Source organism: Schistocerca cancellata, chromosome 9 (assembly GCF_023864275.1).
Source record: "Schistocerca cancellata isolate TAMUIC-IGC-003103 chromosome 9, iqSchCanc2.1, whole genome shotgun sequence".
In the NCBI taxonomy this organism is placed as follows: domain Eukaryota; kingdom Metazoa; phylum Arthropoda; class Insecta; order Orthoptera; family Acrididae; genus Schistocerca; species Schistocerca cancellata.
Window position 1 is genome coordinate 87221429 of NC_064634.1, and position 24078 is coordinate 87245506.

The window sequence follows — 24078 nt, forward strand, 5'->3', positions numbered from 1 at the left end:
AGATTCCCGCCCTCTCACGTTTACCAACGATATGCGTCAAGAATAAGCCCAGATCATCAGTATGACGTGGAATATGGGAATTAGTGCCATATTCCTTGACCTGCCTCAAGGATCGATTAACAGAACATTAAAAAAAAAACCTTCTTGTGCGGCAGAATTCCGCCGAGATAGTGCGACGGCCTACTCACCTGAAGATGGAGGCCGGGTGGACCGCCGAAACATTGTGTCCAGACGACGAGATGTTCCGGCTGGAGACCCGATGTGAATGCAACACATTATATTGTTTAAATTTCTACTGATTTAGATTTTGTAACGTACCTGTAAGTTTAAGGTTTAATTTCTTGCCGAGGAGGGGGTCTTATTTACTATTTTGGCGAGATAAGATCATGCCATAACACTCTGTGTTTCATCGGTCCAGGACCATTACCTACACAAAAACTTACAATAATACACATTTCATAAAATAATAATAATAATAATAATAATATATTGACCTACTCATTTGGAGTAGTGAAATGGAGTAACACAGACCTAGAAGCACTCAATACACTTACACGATCACAACGCCACAAATATATAATACATTACATACATTCAGCAACATAAAGATTCACATTAAGCAGAAAGGAAGGAGGAAGGGTGTAACCTCCCCCTCACTTACCGACCTTAATGACAGTGAAAAATTAAACCGCGTGTACCTAATGCAATTTCGGGAAAAGCAATCGTCACCGAAGTTAATCTGTCGGTAAAGAGGGAGGAAAGGGTTACATCTAAATGAAAGGAAAAATGCAAATGAAATTGGTGGAAATTAATTTTGAAAAGGGGTAAAGTTAATAAAGAAAGTAAATGTGCGGCCGTTACGTTAACAATTAACTAGCGGTAATTAGATATTTGAGATTTGGGGGAAAGTACGGTCGCCAGTCCTAAGGACAATTACTATAGTAACTGAAAAAAAAGGTTATTACACATATATAATTAGCACTAGAAGCGTGGCAACTGAAGGTTGACACGTGTAGTGTGAAAACTGAAAGTTTGTCAGAAGTAATAAATTTCGCTACACTCTGACTTAATTTAGCAAAAGAATTAATAAAACCGGAAAATCGAAAGTTAATTTAGTGACTGAAGTTAATAGTGAGCTTTCTTTCTGAAGCACATCGAAATTCAGTAAAATACGGTTAGTCTTGGACTACCTCAACAATCATTTCAAAAGCTACTTGAATCTACGCAATTTAGAAATAAGAGATTTAACTTTGAACTTGAATTAAATGATTCTGAACAATTAACAATAGTAAAATTTAGTACGTACCAAGCTGAGCTGTAGTCACAGGTAAGCTAAAATATGGTAACAAAAATCGCACTCATAATTTGTGCTTGTGTAATCTAAATATTGTAGCCAGCTATAAATACTTTAACTGGCGTTCGAATTTCAACGACACTCGGGTTCATTTCGGAAAAGGAAGGGACCCTGCTTGGCAATGCAATTGGGACAATGAGCAACAAAGGTTCATGCTACGTTGCTGTGATTTTGTGATTCAACAATTTTAAAAGTTTGAAAAGCTGAAGTCTCCCATACAGTTCTAAAACTTTACGTACTTCCAGTCTTCCTTGTTGGTTGATTGAAAGTTTGAAGCTGTCGATCGAGGAGGTGGCGACAGTCACTCATTGTCGGCCGTCGCTGTTGCAGAGGCTGGATGTTGGCGCGCCTTCTTCTCGACACGGCCACCAGACGAAACGGGCTCTTGATGTGCGCCAGCTAATGCTTCCCGTCCGCGACACCATGTCAGAAACTATCATCGCAAGTCGAGCGCAATTACATTCTGGCAAACCCCGAAAGCTCGGCAACTCGCGGGAGCTTCACACAAGACACCTGCTCCACTGCACCACCCCAGCCAGACTCTCTCTGCTCTGCCCCCGCTCCACGCGGCAGAGTTAACACTACCAAAGATCTTAAACACTTTGGTTCTCCACACGACCTATCGATGTATTCGTTCGATAGCATAGTTTTCCCTAGGCAAGACCCAGCGTAAAAATATAAATAATATTTACAAAACAACCAATTACACATCGACATAAATGCATATATATATATATATATATATATATATATATATACAAACAGTAAAACAATTACAATATATAAAGAGACAGAAATGTCATACCTTGAGGTAACAAAACAAGGAAAAAAATTATAGTACAATAGATGGAAATAGGAGGATATGCATTTCCGGCGTTACAAGGGGATTTATCGACATAAAAATCCTACATTATGGACAGGTAGAAAACTGCCACACATCGATCAAGACGCATCCAACACATGGCTAAGAAAAGGCAATATATACAGTGAGACGGAAGGATTCATGATTGCAATACAGGATCAAACAATAAAAACCAGATATTACAGCAAGCATATTATTAAAGGTCCCAATACCACAACAGGTAAATGCAGACTTTGCAAACAACAAATCGAAACAGTAGATCACATCACAAGCGGATGTACAATACTAGCAAATACAGAATACCCCAGAAGACATAACAATGTAGCAAAAATAATATATCATCAACTTGCCATACAACTTAAACTAATAAAACAACACGTTCCCACATACAAATATGCACCACAAAATGTACTTGAGAATGATGAATACAAATTATACTGGAACAGAGCCATTATAACAGATAAAACAACACCACATAACAAACCTGACATCATACTCACCAATAAAAAGAAGGAATTAACACAACTAATGGAAATATCCATACCCAATACAACAAATATACAGAAGAAAACAGGAGAAAAAATTGAAAAATACAGCCAACTGGCTGATGAAGCCAAAGACATGTGGCATCAGGATAAAGTTGACATTATACCAATTATACTATCAAGTACAGGAGTCATACCACACAATATCCACCAGTACATCAACGCAATGCAGCTACATCCAAACGTATATATACAACTACAGAAATCTGTAACTATTGATACATGTTCAATTACCCGAAAGTTCCTAAATGCAGTGTAACATATACCGTACAGTTAAAAGGAAGTCACGCTTGATCAAGGTCCGCGTCTTTTTCCATTTTTAAACAGACATAACATCTGAGAAAGGAAATAAATACTACTAATAATAAGAGACATTAAGAATAATAAAGAGCATCAAGAATAACAGAATGGCTTATTAGTTGAGTACATTTGAAGCCACGTTTAGTATAATCAGAAGCAGAAGGGATAACGAAAGAGAAAAGGACTGCAAATGACAGTAACAATAACTGTTAAGAAATATAGAACTCCGATAGAGAATTATGTGGGAATGGGGATGAAGAAATGGAGGCGGAGGGCTGTTGACAGGAGTGGGATGTGGACAATATAGCTGTTGTGACAGAAGCAGGGATGTTAGCTGTGTTTAGAAGTTTGGAAGAATAGTTTCTCTGTTATTTTAGAGGAAGATTAACACATCAGCACACAAAAAATCAGACACAAAACAAGAGAAAGCAAAAAATCAGGAAGTTGGCAAGACTCACAAAACATTGGTGACACATAAAACACCGAAAATTAGAGCTGAAATGTTGTGTTACAAAAACCTCACTGTCTGCGGAAAACGTGTAGCATCCAGCGCTTTTCCACATGGGAGAAAACTGCATGGCTTCAAATAATGAGTTAGATGCTTTAGTGTAAGTACCTTCCCGAGTCTGCATAAAAAGCTTCCATCGACTGCTTTTAAATCTGTAACCAATATCTGACAACGAAAAAGAAAGTTCAGTGAAGCTTCCTTGCTAGAAAGGTGAAGCGTCCTTCGGTGCATAAATAAAATTAAAAAAAAGTATTGTGTATGATACATAAGAGGTTTTCCCTAAAGTACTGCAATTTTGAAATCCATAAAATTGCGACCAAGGTTTCTGAGATGTTTATCTTCGTTTTAAGGGAAATACACTCCTGGAAATGGAAAAAAGAACACATTGACACCGGTGTGTCAGACCCACCATACTTGCTCCGGACACTGCGAGAGGGCTGTACAAGCAATGATCACACACACGGCACAGCGGAAACACCAGGAACCGCGGTGTTGGCCGTCAAATGGCGCTAGCTGCGCAGCATTTGTGCACCGCCGCCGTCAGTGTCAGCCAGTTTGCCGTGGCATACGGAGCTCCATCGCAATCTTTAACACTGGTAGCATGCCGCGACAGCGTGGACGTGAACCGTATGTGCAGTTGACGGACTTTGAGCGAGGGCGTATAGTGGGCATGCGGGAGGCCGGGTGGACGTACCGCCGAATTGCTCAACACTTGGGGCGTGAGGTCTCCACAGTACATCGATGTTGTCGCCAGTGGTCGGCGGAAGGTGCACGTGCCCGTCGACCTGGGACCGGACCGCAGCGACGCACGGATGCACGCCAAGACCGTAGGATCCTACGCAGTGCCGTAGGGGACCGCACCGCCACTTCCCAGCAAATTAGGGACACTGTTGCTCCTGGGGTATCGGCGAGGACCATTCGCAACCGTCTCCATGAAGCTGTGCTACGGTCCCGCACATCGTTAGGCCGTCTTCCGCTCACGCCCCAACATCGTGCAGCCCGCCTCCAGTGGTGTCGCGACAGGCGTGAATGGAGGGACGAATGGAGACGTGTCGTCTTCAGCGATGAGAGTCGCTTCTGCCTTGGTGCCAATGATGGTCGTATGCGTGTATGGCGCCGTGCAGGTGAGCGCCACAATCAGGACTGCATACGACCGAGGCACACAGGGCCAACACCCGGCATCATGGTGTGGGGAGCGATCTCCTACACTGGCCGTACACCACTGGTGATCGTCGAGGGGACACTGAATAGTGCACGGTACATCCAAACCGTCATCGAACCCATCGTTCTACCATTCCTAGACCGGCAAGGGAACTTGCTGTTCCAACAGGACAATGCACGTCCGCATGTATCCCGTGCCACCCAACGTGCTCTAGAAGGTGTAAGTCAACTACCCTGGCCAGCAAGATCTCCGGATCTGTCCCCCATTGAGCATGTTTGGGACTGGATGAAGCGTCGTCTCACGCGGTCTGCACGTCCAGCACGAACGCTGGTCCAACTGAGGCGCCAGGTGGAAATGGCATGGCAAGCCGTTCCACAGGACTACATCCAGCATCTCTACGATCGTCTCCATGGGAGAATAGCAGCCTGCATTGCTGCGAAAGGTGGATATACACTGTACTAGTGCCGACATTGTGCATGCTCTGTTGCCTGTGTCTATGTGCCTGTGGTTCTGTCAGTGTGATCATGTGATGTATCTGACCCCAGGAATGTGTCAATAAAGTTTCCCCTTCCTGGGACAATGAATTCACGGTGTTCTTATTTCAATTTCCAGGAGTGTACCATAACTGGTAGCTCCCTAACAACTGTTCCCAAAGGGGAAACTCTTTGGCGCACTACCAGCCATCTGGTACTAGTAAATAATAAAAAGACGCTTCACCTACATATCCAAAAATTAATCCATAACTGTATCACAACTCCTAAAAAAATATTCATCGCACGGCAGTTTGAACCCCGTCTCTGAGCATAACTAGCGTAAAAATCTTAATGGATCCCGATTTGGTAAAGAGTGTACTTGTGATATTTTTATCACACGAGGAAAGCGATTCTTTTCGTCTCCTCAAACACTCTAAAAATTTTTGATCGTAGTTATTTTACACCTGAAGATAATTTAAACTTTCGGTCACAGAAACAAAGAGTACAAGGTTAAAGTCCGTGCTATATGTACATGGAATCCGATTTAATTTTAAAAATACATTCAGAAAGCGGAAAGAGACGAAATTACGAACAGTAACATGTTTAACACGACCGAGTTGGTAATATTTCACTAAGCCAGTTCTGGTTCTTCAGTCTGCTCCATGACGATAAATTAAACAGCTGGTATGAAATACTAATACAAAAGGATTCGCTCACTGAGACACGAAGGGAAACGCGTGTGAAGTCGATTTTGCTATCTGCCCCAGTAAGCACCCTACTGGGACCATGGATGTTCCTTGCGTAATATGACGCAAATCTAACGGAAATAAATCCTTCAACGGAAAAGTTTGACGTAATTTGGGAGTTTCTGGAGCGCTGCGAACTCCGAGCTATTTAATGGGCAGACTTATCTTAGCCGAACAGAGGCAACTAATAGGGGCTGATCCCTTAGAAATGATTCCAAAGCACTTGCAGCATTTCCTCGCAAGTTTCCGCACGAGTCATTACCGCTAAAGGCACTCGTTAAGGAATTATTCGAGCATTATCAAGGATTATTTAGTGATTCCCACTTCGTGACATCGGGCAGGAACCTAGTAGCTAACGCGGAGTACACATTTGTGTAGAATTACTAAACAAAACTTTTAAGGTTCTAGGAAACTACAGTAATCCATTATAGGTTTAACCTATCATACGAATTGTTAAAAGCTTGTCATACAAGCTTTTTACATGTAGAGACCTTTCATTAATTCAAAATAAATAAATAAATAAATAAATAAATCAGAAGACTTACGAACGTGTTACTTTGAACGCTGAAAGATCTTGGCCAGCTGCAAGCACAATCGAGTTGTAACACATCCTTTGATGTGCACTTCATGCTCCAGAGTAATAAAGACTCAAAAAACACGTATCTTAAAGAAATGCAGGACAAAAATGCTGTCCTCTGTGTAATGGCGCAAATCATGAGAAATAGCTGTAAGATTGTGTTTTTGTGTCAGGCTCTGTAGCAACTGCAAAACATTCCGGAGAACACGCCTGAGACAGCTAAAATTCACGTGCCGATTTGCTGTCTTAATGTGGATTCTCTTGACTTCTGTCGACTGTTTCATGGATGTGTTTTCGGGATTCCAGTCAAGTTGACGTTTCTATTTTTGATGAGCACTTGTTTATCTTCGCTACTGAGGAGTACGACACACGCCTTTTCTACTGTACAAGTGCTCATAGTTCTCAAGATATACATTTTAGAGCCCATGTTTAACGAACATTTTCTTCATGCTACCTCGTCCCAAAATATGGAAACAAAGAGCTTGCAGCAGACGAAATGTTTTCACAGCATTGAAGACGCACATGTGCTCATAGCCCTTAAGATATACATTTAAGAGTCCATAATAGCGAGCAATTTTTCTCTTGTTTAGGTCCGCACTAACACCTCTGCAAGTTCGGCGGTCGAAGTCAGGTGCACCACACACACACCCACACCCACACACACACACACCCACACCCACACACACACACACACTCACACACACACACATATATATACTTACTTACTTACTTATCGCGAAGGGACCCAGAAGGATCACGCAAAGCTTTCTGACGTCGTTTCTTCCATACTTCTTTCATTCGTTCTCCATGTTTTCTTTTTCTTTCTTCTGTCCATTTTGTTCCTGGTCTCTTTAGTGCTTCCTTCTCCGAAATCCACTTTTCCACCTTATTTCTAAAAGTTTTTCTATCTTTGACATCGTTAAGTTCAATATTTGCTTTTTGTAAATCTAATTTTACTTGGCTAATCCATGGTTTTGTTGATTTGACTTTTTCTATGTAAGTGAGAATTCTGTTGGTGAGTCGTGTGGGGGGAAGTTTAGTGACATGTCCATAAAATTTTAATCTTCGCCTTCTTATGTCTGCTGCCAGGTTTGATATAGTTTCTGTGGTTCTTCTTGATTGTATCCGGTATCCTTCTTCTGTTAATTTTGGACCTAAAATCTTTCTCATAATTTTGCGTTCTTCTTTTAGTATTTTTTCTAAGTCACATTTTGTGTGGAGTGTGAGCATTTCACTAGCATATAGTGCTGCTGGCTTAATTACTGCGCAGTAGTGTCTGATTTTTGTGTTCGAGGAGATGCATTTTTTATTGTATATTTCATGTGTCATACCATATGCTCTCTTCATTTTCTGTTGTCTGATCTTCTGTGCAACTTTCTCTCCTCCGGTTGGCTCCAAAATTTCACCTAGGTATTTAAAATGTTTTACTCTATTTATTTTTCCATATTTTGTGTTCAAACTGTGTATATGGAATTTCGTACAGAAAAATTCTGTCTTTTGAAACGAAATTTGTAAACCTACTTTATCCGCGCATTCCTTAAGGATCTCTATTTGTTTGGTGGCGATTTCTTCATCATCTGCAAGTATGGCCAAGTCGTCCGCGAATGCTAAACAAGATCCCTCCACGTTGTCTTTGGTTCTACCAAGATGGATTGGTTTCCAGTAGGATTGATTTTTTAATTCTTTTTCCCATTCCTTAATGACTTTATCCAGGACTATATTAAACAGAAGTGGAGATAGCCCGTCACCTTGACGTACTCCAGTTTTTATGAGAAAAGGTTCAGAGATTTCTACCCTGAATTTAACTTTAGATACAGTGTCTGTCAGTGATTCTTTGATAAGCCTTAGTGTTTTGGAGTCAAGTCCAAGTTCCTCTAAAATGTTAAACAAAGATTGCCGGTCAATTGAGTCATAGGCTTTCTTAAAATCTACAAATGTACAAATTATGGGGGCATTTCTAATTGCTTTGTGTTTTAATATTGTCTTTAAATTAAATATTTGTTCTATGCATGAGCGACCGGGGCGGAAGCCTGCTTGATAATCACCAATTTGGCGTTCCAGCTGCTCTTGTGTTCTTTTCAGCAGGCATGTTGAGAGAATTTTGTAGGTGACTTGTAAAAGTGAGATTCCCCTGTAGTTATTGACATTTGTTCTGTCTCCTTTTTTATGTAACGGGTGAATAAGGGCACATTTCCAATCCTCTGGTAATTTTTCTGTTTCCCATATTTTTGTTATTATTTTTGTGAGCACTTGCAACGTCTTTGGTCCTAGGTTTTTTAATAGCTCTGCAACAATGCCATCTTCGCCAGATGTTCTATTATTTTTTAAGTTTTTAATGTGACATTTGATTTCTTCCTGTGTTGGTGGTAATGAATCCGGTTGAGCGTTGGCACTGATTTCTTTGGGAAACCTTAAACTAGGTTCTGGGCAATTTAGTAGGTTAGAAAAATATTGAGCCAATACTTGACAGTTTTCCTGGTTTGTTAGGGCTAATTTACCATCTGGTTTTCTGAAACATAAATTTTGAGGGATATATCCTCGTATTTTATCTGCGAAAGTTCTGTAGAAGTCTCTTGTATTATAGCTTTGGAAATTTTCTTCTATGGCATCCAGTTGTGCCTTTGTGTACTTCCTTTTTGCTTGCCTAATAGATTTTGTAACCTGTTTTCTAACCTCGTTAAATAAATGTAGACTTTCTTGTGATTTTTTACTGTTATATTCTTGAAATGCCTTTTTTCTCCTTTCCAATGCATTTTCACAGTCTGAATCCCACCAAGGGTGTTTGAATATCTTTTTCAAGGGAATAGTTTCCTTAGCTATTCGCGTGATTTTAGAATGAAATTCTTCCCATGTGTTTGCCTTTTCCTTCTCCCATTCTTCTTTTACTTTAGATTCTTTAATCTTCTTGGTGTCATATTTCTGTATTTCTGTTTTCTTCTGATGACTTCTTCGTGCTGTAAACTTGATTTTAATTCTAGTTAGGTAATGGTCTGAATCAATGTTTGCTCCTCTGCGTACTTGGACGTCGTAAATTTCTTTTTGTACTGGGTATGAAATCGCCACATGATCTATTTGAAACTCGCCAATTTGTTGTATAGGAGATCTCCATGTCTTTTGTTTTCTTGGACATTTTCTTAGAGATGTTGACATTATCTTCAGGTTATTCTGCTTACATAGTTCGACGAGCCTTGTACCATTTTTATTGGTAAATTTATGTGCAGGATATTTGCCTACGGTTTTTTGGTGGATTTTCTCTCTACCAATTTGGGCATTAAAATCGCCGAGTAGAACTTTTGTATCATCTTTTGGAATCTTCCAAATTTTCCCAGAACTTTTCTGTTTCTATGGGGTTTTTCTTGTTGTCTCCGTTTGTGGGAGCATGAACATTAACCATTGTGTATGTTTTGTTGGCACATTGTAAGCGCATCGTCATTATCCTATTATTTACGGGAGTAACTTCCTTGATGGAGCTGAGCACGCTCTTGTGTATGATAAACGCCATCCCGAGATGGGGGGCTCCTCTTCCGATTCGTTTATCCATCTTGCTCTTAAAGATGCGATAGTTGCCATAATCTGATGTTTCTTCATCTGTAAAACGTGTCTCCTGTAAAGCTAGTATTACTATCTTTTGCTTTTTAAGTTCTGTTGTAAGGTTTAGAAGTTTTCCTGGTTGGATTAATGTATTTATGTTAAAGGTTCCAATGTATGTAGGTGTTTTAAGTGGAAGTTTGCCAGAGAGCTCCGACTTTCTCTGATGTAATCGTGTAAGTCCAGGTTCCCCAGAATCCGAATTCCTGGTTGCCATCTGTTGATGGGTGGATTGGTTACCACTTGGGGTAATGTTGTTATTACTTGCACGAGTCATACTTGCTTGTAATCAAGTTGGTCCAGTGTTTCCACGGGGTGTTTAGAACCAGGGATTGTTAGTTCCTGGTGCATTATGACCAGCCGCACATTGTGTGAACAGACGCTGACCAGGATGCCGATGGTTCCCACTTCAGACGCGTCCTGGATTTGGGTGTTGACAGTGCTTATTGTAATGGCGGCACTTACTCGCCATGACACAGCAACGTCTTCGGGTTATGTGGTTTTTGAATGAGTGTGACCCTTGCCAAAAGTCACCCTCCCACACCCTCGTGATGCTGCCGCCTCGGTCCGGGACTGCTTATTTGGGTTTCCCCTTATTCGCAGCTGTCCACCATATCTGATGGATCGTTCGCTATCCGCCACCTGCGACCCGCCCTGTACCTGAGGCTCGGCTAGAGTATATATATATATATATATATATATATATATATATATATATATATAATAATCTGCGCGCTCGATGATCTGGTTGGCTTACTTCACTGCTAATTAACTCGAAACGGCCCAACGTATTATCTGTCAGCACAACCTACCCTGTAACACCCTTACAAGCTTTTCACAGGAGAGGTTGTGCTGAGAAATAACCGTTAAGGAAAACTTCTGTACGGTTAGCGGTTTCCGAGTTAATTAGCACTGGAGTTCGTCGTGCGCGCAATTTCAAGCAGCCTACCAGGGGTGGTGTCGCCAATCGAATTCTTCGATTGGTTTCTCTTAAGCTGAACAGATTTAGCTATCGCTCGCCTAGCTTAATTTTTTCACATCCGAAAAGGATCATTTTAATTGGTAACGAGAATTTCAACGCCAATTTTTTTGTCCCTGCTGACATGGCTGAATTCGTGCACAGTAGCTGTTCCAAATCATTGTAATACGGCACGAGGAGTGGAGAACACTAGACGGTTAGAGCTAACCGCGAATGCTTGTGTTCCTTCATACTCTCAATTAGGTTCGTTGCGGCCAGTCGATAGGGAACACTGAGAGCGTGTGCAGTGCGCCGAGTACCTTTTTTTAAAATCATCATTCTTCTGACTAGCTTGATGCGGCCCGCCACGAATTGCTCTCCTGTGCCAACTTCTTCATCTCGGGATAGCACTTGCAACCTCCGTCCCCAATTATTTGCTTGACGTATTCCAATCTCTGTCTTCAAAAAAATGGTCCAAATGGCTCTGAGCACTATGGGACTCAACTGCTGAGGTCATTAGTCCCCTAGAACTTAGAACTAGTTAAACCTAACTAACCTAAGGACATCACAAACATCCATGCCCGAGGCAGGATTCGAACCTGCGACCGTAGCGGTCTCGCGTCTCTGTCTTCCTGTAAAGTTTTTAGGCTGTACAGCTCCCTCTATGGAAGTCATTCCCTGATGTCGTAACTGCTGTCCTACCATTCTATCCCTTCATCTTGCCCGTGTTTTCCACATAATCCTTTCCTCACCGATTCTGCGGAGGACCTCCTTATTCCTTACCTTATGACTCCACCTAATTTTCAACAACCTTCTGTTAGCACTACATCTCAAATGCTTCGAATCCCTTCTCTTCCGGCTTCCCCAAAGTGCATGTTTCACTACCATACAATGCTGTGCTCCAAACTTACATTCTCAGAAATTTCCTTCGCAAATTAAGGTTTATGTTTGTTACTAGTAGACTTCTCTTGACCAGAAATGCTCCTTTTGCCAGTGCTGGTCTGCTTTTTATGTCCTCCTTACTCCGTCCGTTATGAATCCATTTACATTGCACAATACCTGGGTCCATTAAAAAAAAAAATGCTCGAACTCCGTCTCCGGGGCACGAAACATTGCCTTTTAGTACAGTTCAATGTTCTGTTGCTTCTAAGAAGGAGCTTAATTTTTTTTCTGTCACTGTCGAAACGCCTCCCCGTAAGTTAATGTGTATGGCTAGTTTTCCCTTTGTCAAACAGTAAATGAAGAAAATACCTCCGTCTTCGTCCACTTCTACGTTTCTCAATCAGTCACGTCGCTTTCTTTTCCCTGTCTTCAAAATGGTTCAAATGGCACTTAGCACTATGGGACTTAACATCTGAGGTCATCAGTCCCCTAGACCTTAGAACTACTTAAACCTAACTAACATAAGGACATCACACACATCCATGCCCGAGGCAGGAATCGAACCAGCGACCGTAGCGGTCACGCGGTTCCAGACTGAAGCGCCTAGAACCGCTCGGCCGCACCGGTCGGCTCACCCGTCTTCATAAAAATTCCTTTTATCACGTTCCATTCTATTTTCTTTGTCTTCTCTTACCCCTACTGCACTTCCCCTCTGCCCCTTTCTTTCATATCCATTGCTGCTAGAACTCAAAGTTTGAAACTGCTTTTCCGAAGCTTGTCTCAGTTGTTGTACTCATGAACGTATGTAAAGTACGCTTACTTTTCTCTCTCTGTGCACTACAGTAATATCTGTTTTATGCTGTTGTATACTATATGTACAGATTATAGCAATGAATGTAAGTGCAGAACGTGTGTAGTGCCTTGTAGACAGGATATAAAATGTAGACTGGCAATGGGAAGGAAAGCTTTTCTGAAGAAGAGAAATTTGTTAACATCGAATATAGAGAAAGTATTTGTACGGAGTGTAGCCATATATGGAAGTGATACATACATACATACATACAATGTAGACAAGAAGAGAATAGAAGCTTTCGAAATGTGGTGCTACAGAAGAATGCTGAAGATCAGATGGGTAGATAATGTAACTAATGTGGAGGTACCGAATAGAATTAGGGGGAAGAGAAATTTGTGTCACAACTTGACTAGAAGAAGGGATCGGTTGGTAGACCAAATTCTGAGGCATCAAGGAATCATCAGTTTAGTGCTGGGGGGACCATGCAGGGTAAAAATCGTAGAGAGAGACCAAAAGGTGAATACATTAAGCAGCCTGGGAAGGATGTAGGTTGTAGTAGTTATTCGGAGATGATGAGGCTTGGACAGGGTAGAGTAGCATGGAGAACTGCATCAAACCAGTCTCCGGACTGAAGACCACAATGACAATATTGTGTATGAGTACAGATATTTCTGTTTGGCACAGAGGACTCCATACTGAACAACATTACGTCAGTGGTTACTTCATTTGCAGATTAATAATTATAATAAAAGGAAATACAGCCTCTAGTAGTTTGTCATGTAGATTGTCTTTTTTTTTTAAATCGTGTTGTTAGATAATTTCGACTTGTCATTTTCAAGCACATGTGTACTATTACCTATTAAATATCTTAATTGTCAAATTATTTATCACTGCACGTAAAATGTGGAAGTTACGTTCCATCCTTAAATTGTGAATGGATCCACACTGATATGCCAACTGTGTAGACCATATTGCGGATTTTGCTCTAAGTAATACAGCTTGAGAACCAACTTAGAGGGAAGTTGACAAAAATATGTTTACAGTTGTCATGTCAATGTGGATCCATTCACATCGTAAGGATGGGATATGACGTCTACTTTACATGTGTACAATTACGACATGGAATACGTAAGAGTACACAGGTGCTACAAAATGACAAGTTTTCGAAATTTGCTAATAGCAGCTTTAAGTGAAGGTCATCTATATTAAAGAGAATATTTTGTTTTGTAGAGCAATTGGAGGCTGTGGATTCCCACAAAAACAATAATAATAATAATAATAATAATAATAACTGCAGCTGTTACAAGCTGTAAATTTTTAGGTTTGTTAGATCTCCCGCTACTTAATGTTTTTATTTTCTCCTGGGCGGCAGCTCAAGTGTTGAAGTGTGGAGGTTAGTCTATACTGACAGGAGCGGTCCACTTAATGGTGCAGTTACGGCCATGCAGAAAACATCACGTCATAAAGTCTGTGACATGTGTGTGGGATGACCAGTTTATGCAGACGAACAACCAACAAACTGATGTGTGCACATATTAAAGTAGCACACACAAAAATTCCTAACTTATACCCATTGTATCCTACATAATAGTCTGCCGATATTTTGGTAATAGCGGTTATTTTTAACGAAGTTACTATTTAGTGGCCACTAAATCATCATTGGACCCATTTTGTTTTCCCCCTCAGAATTTTTCATTTTACCCCTTCGGGCTAGTTACCGACAGGTTGGAAACCGCTGTCCTAGTTAGATGTTAAGAGGTGTCTCTAATCTTATAAGGTTGAATAAATAAGTAAATAAATAGAAATACAGTGTGGCCGTGTGTCGGGTTGCAGGAGAACGCGTGTGCGTCCGCTGCGAGTCGCAGGCGCTGCGTCCGGCGCTGGGCTACCGGTGCGCGGGGCCAGGCGTGGCGGACCGCGGCACGCGCTGGACAGCCCTGTCAGCACCGCACTGCCACGGCAAGTGGCTGCGCCTCTCGCACCACGACGACCAGCCGAGCTGCCCAGCGTGCGCCAATGGCGCCTCCTTCATCTTCGTCTGAGCGGCGCTGCTGCGGACCGCTCGCCACCCGAACACACAAAACAAAAACACAGAAACACACAACACACACAGACACTCACACCCACACACGTGCGCACACACATTCCCATTCCCATTCCCAACAACGCGCGACGACGAGTCACACACGATTTCAGCGCGCTGCGTGCCAGCGAAGTTCCGGCGCTCGGTTGCAGTGTCGTCATTCAGGGGTGTCCACAAATGAGGGCCTGATGCAATATTCGGCGCCGAAATTTCGCAGATGGCCAAATATACATTTATTGCACTTTTCATTATTTTGTGTTCGTTACCAATTTTGAAAGGAGGGGAAAAAAAAAGAAAAACAAGAAAGGAAACAGAGGAGACCCTGCACGCCAGTTACTATAATTTAATCTGTAAACCGTGACTCGCAATTAGAGACGGCCACACAGAAATATGTGGTGTACTATTAGCAACGAATCATAGTAGACAGTACGAGAATCTTGTTGTTTCAGTGATTCTGTTGATACAAAAATAAAACGACCAAATGTATAGCGTATGGGTTGTTCCACAGTACCTATTACATACTTCTAGAGATAGCACCGGAAACGCCATAGATAAATGTTACATGCCATGTTTCGGGAAGGGACGTTTCCGTGGTTCAGAGATAATTGAACTGTCACTGTTTCGCTTAACCGGATTCGGTCAAGCATCTTCAGACTTTGTGTATCACAGGCGGTATTGGCGAACAAAGTAAACGCTATATCCATTATCGAACTCAAACACACATCACAAGTGCTTAATGGTTGTAATATTGTTCTGTGACTGCGCCTCAAATAAAAAAAGAGTATGTATCGAATTGACTTCTACACTTTCGAAATCAGATTCATTCACTGTCTCATTTATACAGTCCTGTGATAACACTTGGAAGTGTAAATGCTCGGTATTACTCGACGCAGCACCTTCCTCGCGCACCTATATGATTATGGGATAACAGAAATAGCCTAGTCTTCATAAAGAGCTTTAATTTTCTTGCAAGGTTTTTAATCAGGGGATTTGTGACGATTACAGTGAAGTGATTCTGCTGCAATTGTTGACATAAACAGTTCTACCTTTGCTGTTACACGTTACAGGATAAGCAGTTGTAGGACTCTATACAGATTTGCTCATTTTCCTACAGGGAGCTGTTTCTCATTATAAATTAGCAACAAGGGCTATAGAACTCGCATTCTTAAAGAGCAATAATGTTTACAAGAATAGACGAATTTCCCAGCTGAAGATGAGACTTTATAGAGCAGAGTAGTTTCATAAAGTAATTTACAAACCAATAACTGTTTAAAATGCTCGATTTTACAATTGGCGGAAACTTATTCTGAATGTGTTACTCTGTCGCTGTCTTAAATTTGTTTTGAACAGGACATGATGATAAATGGATCATGCCAAATCACTAAGAATATCCTCTATTTCACCAGTGATTCTGGTATATGAAATTTCTTCTATAAATTAGACTAGTGATTCAGATTTTGTTTTTTAGATATGAGAAAATCTCTAGAAAGTTTTGTCAGAGTATTTACATGATTTGTTAACTTCTAACACAAGGAGAAGTCTGCTTAACACATCACATTTATTGCTGCTGTTACACTACCAAGAACGAACAATCATAGTGTTCTAACAGCATTTACTTCACAATTTGTACAAAAGTGATTTTCTGAGACAAGCCAAGCAGTAAATTATCAATAATGAATAGCTGCAGTACATGATTTGATTATAGAAGTACTGCTCCAGTTTTCTTCTAAAGGCACACACATTTTAGTTTGGCTCGTTGAAGAACTCAGTTGGATAGCCCAACGTCTAGAAACCCTTTACACTGAAATTTTGGTGTGACATTAGGCCACTCACAGAGCAGGTTTTATTAGTGAATTAAACATGAAAATAATGAGGCAAAAAAAAGCTAGAACAATTGTATAATCATTCTTTCCAGTGCAGGGTCTCTCATAACTGAATTTCTGTAACTATAAGAAAATAAGTTAGTATTGAATATATATATGCATTAAGTGCAGTTTTCTGAACTCATAATTTATGAAATACACAGAACTATGCTTTAGATGTAGATCCAATAATAATACTTAAAATATTTCTTTATTAAGGTTTACACAGGATAAGTCAAACAATGATATGAAATATGTTGAATAGTGAAATACTAATGTTGTAACATTATTAATGCAATCACAGTTTGTTGAATAATGAAGATTGTACTTTTGAATGATGTAATTTGTAATCCAAACACAGCTATTTTGTTACGTTTTTACTTTAGATGATAAACAAAAGAAATAGATTGAAATATTTGAATAGAATGTTTACTATATGCCAGATTATTTGGGTAGTTATGAAATGCAGAAGGAAATTTGAGGTGTACAAGGAATGACATATTTTAATTTGTTAGTATTCTGTTTAATTTCTCAGTTTTTCAGCTGTCCAATAGCCTCATATTCAATATCACATTCAGCACACTGTTTCTTTGAAATGTGATTCTGTATCTCTTAGCAAGTCCAAATTTTATTGGCACTCTCCAGATACCACTATCTCCAAATCATACAATGCTTTCTTAACTGAGATTATTAATCTTTACTGGTATCTGACAAAATATGAGGTGTTCTTAACAGAAACATGTTAGTGCAAAACTGAGATTGTTTTCCATCATGTCATCATTAGGTGATACACTATGAAACTCCATTAATGGACCCCCTGAATGAGAATTATGATTGTGTAATATGTACTGATGTATAGTATGTAATGACATCTTGTTCTTATCTTTTTCTTAACAAACACCATGTAGAGGTATTCATCCAGAAAAAGTGTTGCAGGTGTAATCCAGAGTAATACGATTTCTTAACTACATTCTCAATCAGCCACAATAACAGTTTTTCTGTCCTATGTTCATATATATATTTAGGAATGGGATTGTGGGAGAACATTCATTAATGCAGAAAATGACTGGGTGAATGAATATATATGAACATAAAGAGTATTAATCATAATTGCATCTAATTTTGTAGCCCATAATGACATACTTTTAGTGTTGCACATAACTTATATTTCTTTATTACTGGTTCTATTACCTGTATTACTTACAAACATCTTAATTTGTGTGATTATGCAGTTCATTGCTTGATTGATTAATTCATGTAATCTGCAGTTTATTGTGTAATTCATGTTTATTAGCTGGGTCCTGTTTAAGTAACTTTTAATTAAGTATTCATTATTAAACACACACTACTGTCTTTCCTAGCAGTACATTCATTGTGACTTGAAGTGGATAAGAGCTTCACACTCACAGAAGTAAAGACTTTAAAGTAACTTGAAGTAAGATTCAATTAGAGATGTTCTTTTCAGAACGTTCGTTCTGTTGGTAAACTACTATAGAGAACTGAATGAAGTGTGAACGTTTTTGAGTGTCTGGGACATTGTCATTGTTGTTTGGTTGAATTAAGAAGGACTAATAAGTATACTATAACAATAATGTTAATGATAATAATGTTTAATATTTGGTATATATATTTTTAGAAATTGTTTCATTGATAATTTTCAGTGAACTGGAAACAATTCACCATCACAATATTTTATGAATAGTACTTTATCTTCATTTTGCAGATAGGAGCTGATTAAAATTTTCGTGAAACAGTAATTTTAAATGCATCTCTGAAGAAGTCATAGTGCACTTTTGTGCCAATGGTTGCTTTGTTTTTAGAGCTATTGTTCAAGATAAATATTTGTATAGCATATCATTTTATAAGGAATGTCATTTAGTAATATCAGCCAGAACACATCCTAAAAGCATATCACAAAACTTTTTTATTTCGTATGAATCAAAGGTCGATGTAATGAAATAGGCAATAAATACAATTAAACTGAGATAACTCTGTTTCTTACCCAGAACCGGCACATTTTACTTATTAATTCCTATAATCATTTCTGTGAGCATCATTACTTCAGAGCACAACAGAACCAAAGAATAATTATTTTATAATAAAAATGTGGATGATGAAGTAGAGCGCTTTATAAAGCCAGTCTCGTAGTAGATGAGGTATCAATTACCATTTCAACAATGAAGACATTAGAGAGTGGAAACAAAAAGTTAATTTATGTCGTAAAACAGCAAGTAGATTTTCGTGTAAGATGGCAATTAATTTATATGATTGTATATCTTTTGCACTTGAGATATCCTCGCATTTCTTTTGGTGTGTTCCATCGTAAAATGCAACAAAATTTTTGTGTTCAATAAACAAGGTAAATTACTTGTGTGTAATGATGTGAAACAGTCTATTACAAGTAGTCACCGTTAATTTGTGAAACTTTAAGAAAGATTATATGAAAGTATTAACAGTGACAGGAGATGAAAGTGTTTTGTGGCAAATGAGAACTACTAGCTTTTGCAAGACTTAACTGTCTTCTTTTATGACTTGTACAATACAACCAACCAGTTGCAACAAGACTTTACTTTAACCTGGTTTTGATGCCGCCTATGGGTGTCTTCATCAGAAAATCCAAAACAATTACATGTAGTAATAGATGAACAGATTTTCGAGCAAAGTGCTCTCATCATACAAAATAACTTCATAAGATCAAGTTTAAACTATATAAAAACTATAGACATTGGAACTGAGATAAAATTGTTACTTGTCAGTAAAATCATAGCTGCATGACACGACATAGCTTCTACCTTATAGGGTTTGTTCAGTTTTTACTTTTGTTCTATTCAGCCTGCTTCAAATCAGCCAACAGACTCTATAGTAACATTATTCATTCTTGTGTTTCTTCTAGACACGCAATAATATCCTGAGGTGATTCCATACTTAGACACAATGTATTAACTGCACAAAGACATGCTGTGAGGACACTCTGTGATGTACAATTGACTACATAAAATACAACTAGACTCGATATTTAAATTTCCCTCTAAGTTATGTAGGAGCATAATATTCAGTTTACGATGTTTCTCATCGCAGCATAGAACATTTGCGGGTGTGGGTTATAATTTGTTGGGTCTCAACATAGGGACAAACACTGAAAGTTTACAGGGAAATGTGCAACTTCTAATTCTTAGAATTATGGACTTGGAAGAGCAAAGACAGTAGTGGTGTGAAAAGCCTCGTTTTCAATGAATCGTACTTAATTTGCAGGTAATGCAGTTTGTTTGTAAAGAGGGTTGAACAAGCCTGTTAGCTGGAAGGTGTAGTTACTATCTTAATACGATGAACTTCAAAGGAAGACAGTTCTTATTATTGTGACTTGGCAAGAAAACCAAGCCACTCTGAGGAAGCCAAAAGGCACGCGTTTAAGCTCACGCAGGCTGGCGTGAGGTCTGGAACAGTTATAGGAGTTGAGTCTAGTAAAAAAGTACGTAGCTTCTGGAATACTTAACTTTAAACCATAATTGGTGAACATCGGTCTGACGGTACATGCATCACAAGATAAACATCAAATGATAATGGCGCCTTGCTAGGTCGTAGCAAATGACGTAGCTGAAGGCTATGCTAACTATCGTCTCGGCAAATGAGAGCGTAATTTGTCAGTGAACCATTGCTAGCAAAGTCGGCTGTACAACTGGGTCGAGTGCTAGGAAGTCTCTCTAGACCTGCCGTGTGGCAGCGCTCGGTCTGCAATCACTGATAGTGGCGACACGCGGGTCCGACGTATACTAACGGACCGCGGCCGATTTAAAGGATACCACCTAGCAAGTGTGGTGTCTGGCGGTGACACCACACTTATTATTTGGGACGAAACGAGACCATGAATGGGGCAACTACTTCCCTATCACTCAGCCATTACTTGATAGCCTGACCTACCTAAGTCGACATCGAACTATATCCACTTACCCGTTCTGTCACCATGAGTCCTCTTCATCATTAGAGAGATCAAGGCTGTTTCCAGCCTTCCTGGAAATGTCTTCACCTCAGTGTTATATCTGGACGCAATGTATTCCATTATTTTTTGCATATATTCCTCTTTCAGTCTTTCTCACCAGTTTTTGTACACTGCTGTATGACATCAGAGGTTATCTTCTGTAATGCAGAAGGAGCAGAGCAGCTCCTAATACGAGTACAATAGAAGCTAATCCCTGCTGTCGTGAAACACAACCACTAGAGATGCCAAAGCATTCTTCTCTGATGGCCCAACCTGGAACCTGTCATCGTGGCCAACATAGCTTCCAGCTGCTTACGGACAGCGCTCAGTTCTCCATGCATCCATACACAAGAGCTAATGTCTCCACTCATGTTTAATCAAAATTCGTCTATACCAAAAGGAATATAACACTAATCTAAGCAGGGTACACTACTTCTGTATTTTTACTACACTTCAATGTAAGGTTACAAAATAAAATTGCAATCTCATATATGCAAGAACTAGGAATAAGTTAGTATACAATAGCCAACACCGTAAAATACACAGATACAATTGAGTTCTTCGTAGAATCACGTAAGAATGAAAACTGAACTTAATCCTGTGGATAAACACAATCTTGGCTGGGCTCCATAGCTGTGGCTACACTTATATAGTCAGATGTTTTGCTGCAAACAGAGCGCACAAAAAAGTCATACTGATACTGCCTGTCATTTTCTACGATCCATCTTACGTTTGCTATGTGTTCTCTGGTGCCTCTAACCTTCCTCAACCCTGCATATTCCACTTCACGGTGAGTAAAACTCTACTGGACTTAACTGCTAATAACTTTCAATTCTGTGATAATATCACAGCCTATTCAATTCATATTGGTGAAAGGTTCTGTTGAACGTTTTCTGCGTAAAAGAAACTGTTAAATGAGGTTTGTAAAGGACTTGTGTGGGTTTTGGAAGTTTGGAGACAGTAATCTTTCTTATCCTTGTATGAGTTCTTTTTTATTTAATTCTGCTTTGTCAGTCACACTGAAGCCAGTTTCAGCCATACAACTCTCCGATTTATGGAAAAATGAATTATGTTTTAGTGCAGTAGCCGAGATATCAGCACTTGGAGAACAGATCACAGGTAAAAAATTTTGACTGTTTGCTAATTATTGGCAAGTGTTCCGCTGGCTTTGGTTGAGTGGATGGTGGTGCTTATGATAGCTAACAACTACATCAACGACAGACATTATTCAAAGCCGACGACACTGCCCCGTGGGCCTAGTACTGTGTTGCTGTGATTAACTACGAAAGACAACATCACTTAATGTAAAACTTACTTTGGGATCGTATTACATAAAAATAATAGCTACATGTCATAGAGACATACACGTACGTTAGTCTTCTTCTCCTCCTCCTCTTCCTTCTCCTCCACCTCCACCACCACCTCCAGAAGCACTTCTTAGGTTACTGCTTGCTTCATTTTCACGGCGTTTTTTTCAATCTCCTTTTCCCTCTATGCACCCAGCATAGAGCTGTCTATCAGAGCTCCGGCTTGTACTCCATTCTCACGATACGTTATGTTGAATTCCTACATCGTGCATTTAATTCCTATCGCATATTTTCACTGTTGAACGTATTTTACACTGTATTTTGTTTAGTTGTCTTATTTCACTGTTTTGCATTGTAGTCTTTTTCTGTGTTGACCCATCTCTCGCATCCGAAGAATAGCGTAAGGATTGCGTCAGTATTGTAAAATGTGATTTTTCTTTTCAGTCTCACTTTTTCCTTTAACGCATTATGCATTTTTCCTTACATCCTTTTAGCTTAACCAGTATTTTATCACTGCCCCTGTCGTCATCGTTAGTAATTCAAACACTAAATATGTGAAGGAGGGTATTTCTTCCAAATTTTTTATCCACGGCTACGATCGCATTAGGTATCTCTCCCCATATATTATTTTACCTTCATTTTACTAGTAGACATTTTCATGTCACTGTTTTGACAGATATGAATAAAGTTACGGATCGTTGAGCGAATATCAGGAGCTCGAGTGGTAAGTCAGTGGTAAGTCAGGATTAAACATAAAAGGGAACGCTGGAAGATAGCAGGAAAAAATACGACTATACGAAGGAAAATAGACTCGAATGTATTATTGAATGGGAGGAGCAAGTAGATGCAGATGAATGTGCCAAACGACACTGCGAGAAAAATGTGACAGAATTCGAAACAAGACACCTAGAATGGACCCTATTCCCCTGAGCTGTTGAGATCCTTCGGATAACGTCCCATAACCATGCTATTTAAGATGGAACGCAACATGTAAGAGACCGGCGAAATACCCTCAGACTTCAAAAGGGAAATTGTTGACAGGTGTGAATGTTGAAAAATACTGACACAAATTACGAGGACCGATCAATAAAAAATGCAACACATTTTTCTCTCTGACAGCCTCGGTTGAAAAATACGGCATTTGTTGTGGGAAATAGTGAAATATTCCCGCGCCAACTACTGTAGAAGGCGCCACTAAACGTAGCCTTCAAAATGGCGTCTATAACGGGGGTGCGTTCCAAGCCCAGAGCCTTCGGAGGAAAGCCAGAGCCTCGCAGGTATTCGTAAGCGCTTGTAGAATGTCTACGGAGACTTGGTAGTGAACAAAAGCACCATGAGTCGTTGGGCGAGGCGTGCATCATCATCGTAACAAGGTCGCACAAGCCTGTCCGATGTCTCATGCACCGGCCGCCGCACACAGCTGTGACTCCTGCAGTGTTGGAACGTGTGGACACTCTCGTTGGAGGTGACCGATGGATCACAAACAAACACCTCGCTTCACAACTGGACGTCTCTGTTTTTAGTGCTGACACACTTTTTCACAGTCTGCGGTACTCAAAAGCGTGTGCTCGTTGGGTTCCCCACTGGCTAACAGAAGACCACACAGCAGCGAAGCACCATCTGTGCAGAATTGCTTGCAGATGACGACGCTGCCCGTGAGGCTGCCCTCGTATTTATCCCACTGTTATTCAATCTGCACATTGAGCAGGCAGTGGAGGAAACCAAAGTGAAATATGAAAATGGAGATATAGTTCAGAGAGAAGACTTAAGAACTGTTATTTCTACCAATGATATCGTAATTCCGTCAATCATGGCAAAGGGCTTGGAAGATAAGTTGAACAGATTGAGCAATGGGTGACCCTAAGGGAATTAGATGAGGAATTGAGACACTGATAGGTAGTCGAGAATTGTACTGTTATGAGAGGAAAATACTGATAGTGGTGAAATTAGAAAGTATAAGAAATTTGAATTGACAGTAGGAAGAAAAGCGTTTGCGAGAAAAGAGCAATTCAATTTGTTCACAGTTCATATAAATTTAAGTGTTAGTAGGACCTTTTTGGAGATAATTTTTGGGAGTGTAGCCTTTTCAGAAGGGAAACAGG

The 24078-nt window shown here is 39.9% G+C and overlaps 1 protein-coding gene across 1 annotated transcript in view; it reads left to right on the plus strand.

The window, feature by feature from the left end:
* Positions 1-18689, plus strand: part of LOC126101201 (somatomedin-B and thrombospondin type-1 domain-containing protein-like) — a 370695-nt gene extending 352006 nt beyond the window's left edge. Inside the window, exon 4 of the mRNA XM_049911896.1 lies at positions 14582-18689. Coding sequence (XP_049767853.1) covers positions 14582-14790 — 209 coding nt within the window. The 3' untranslated portion in view covers positions 14791-18689. The remainder of the gene's footprint in view (positions 1-14581) is intronic.
* Positions 18690-24078: the final 5389 nt, after the last annotated feature.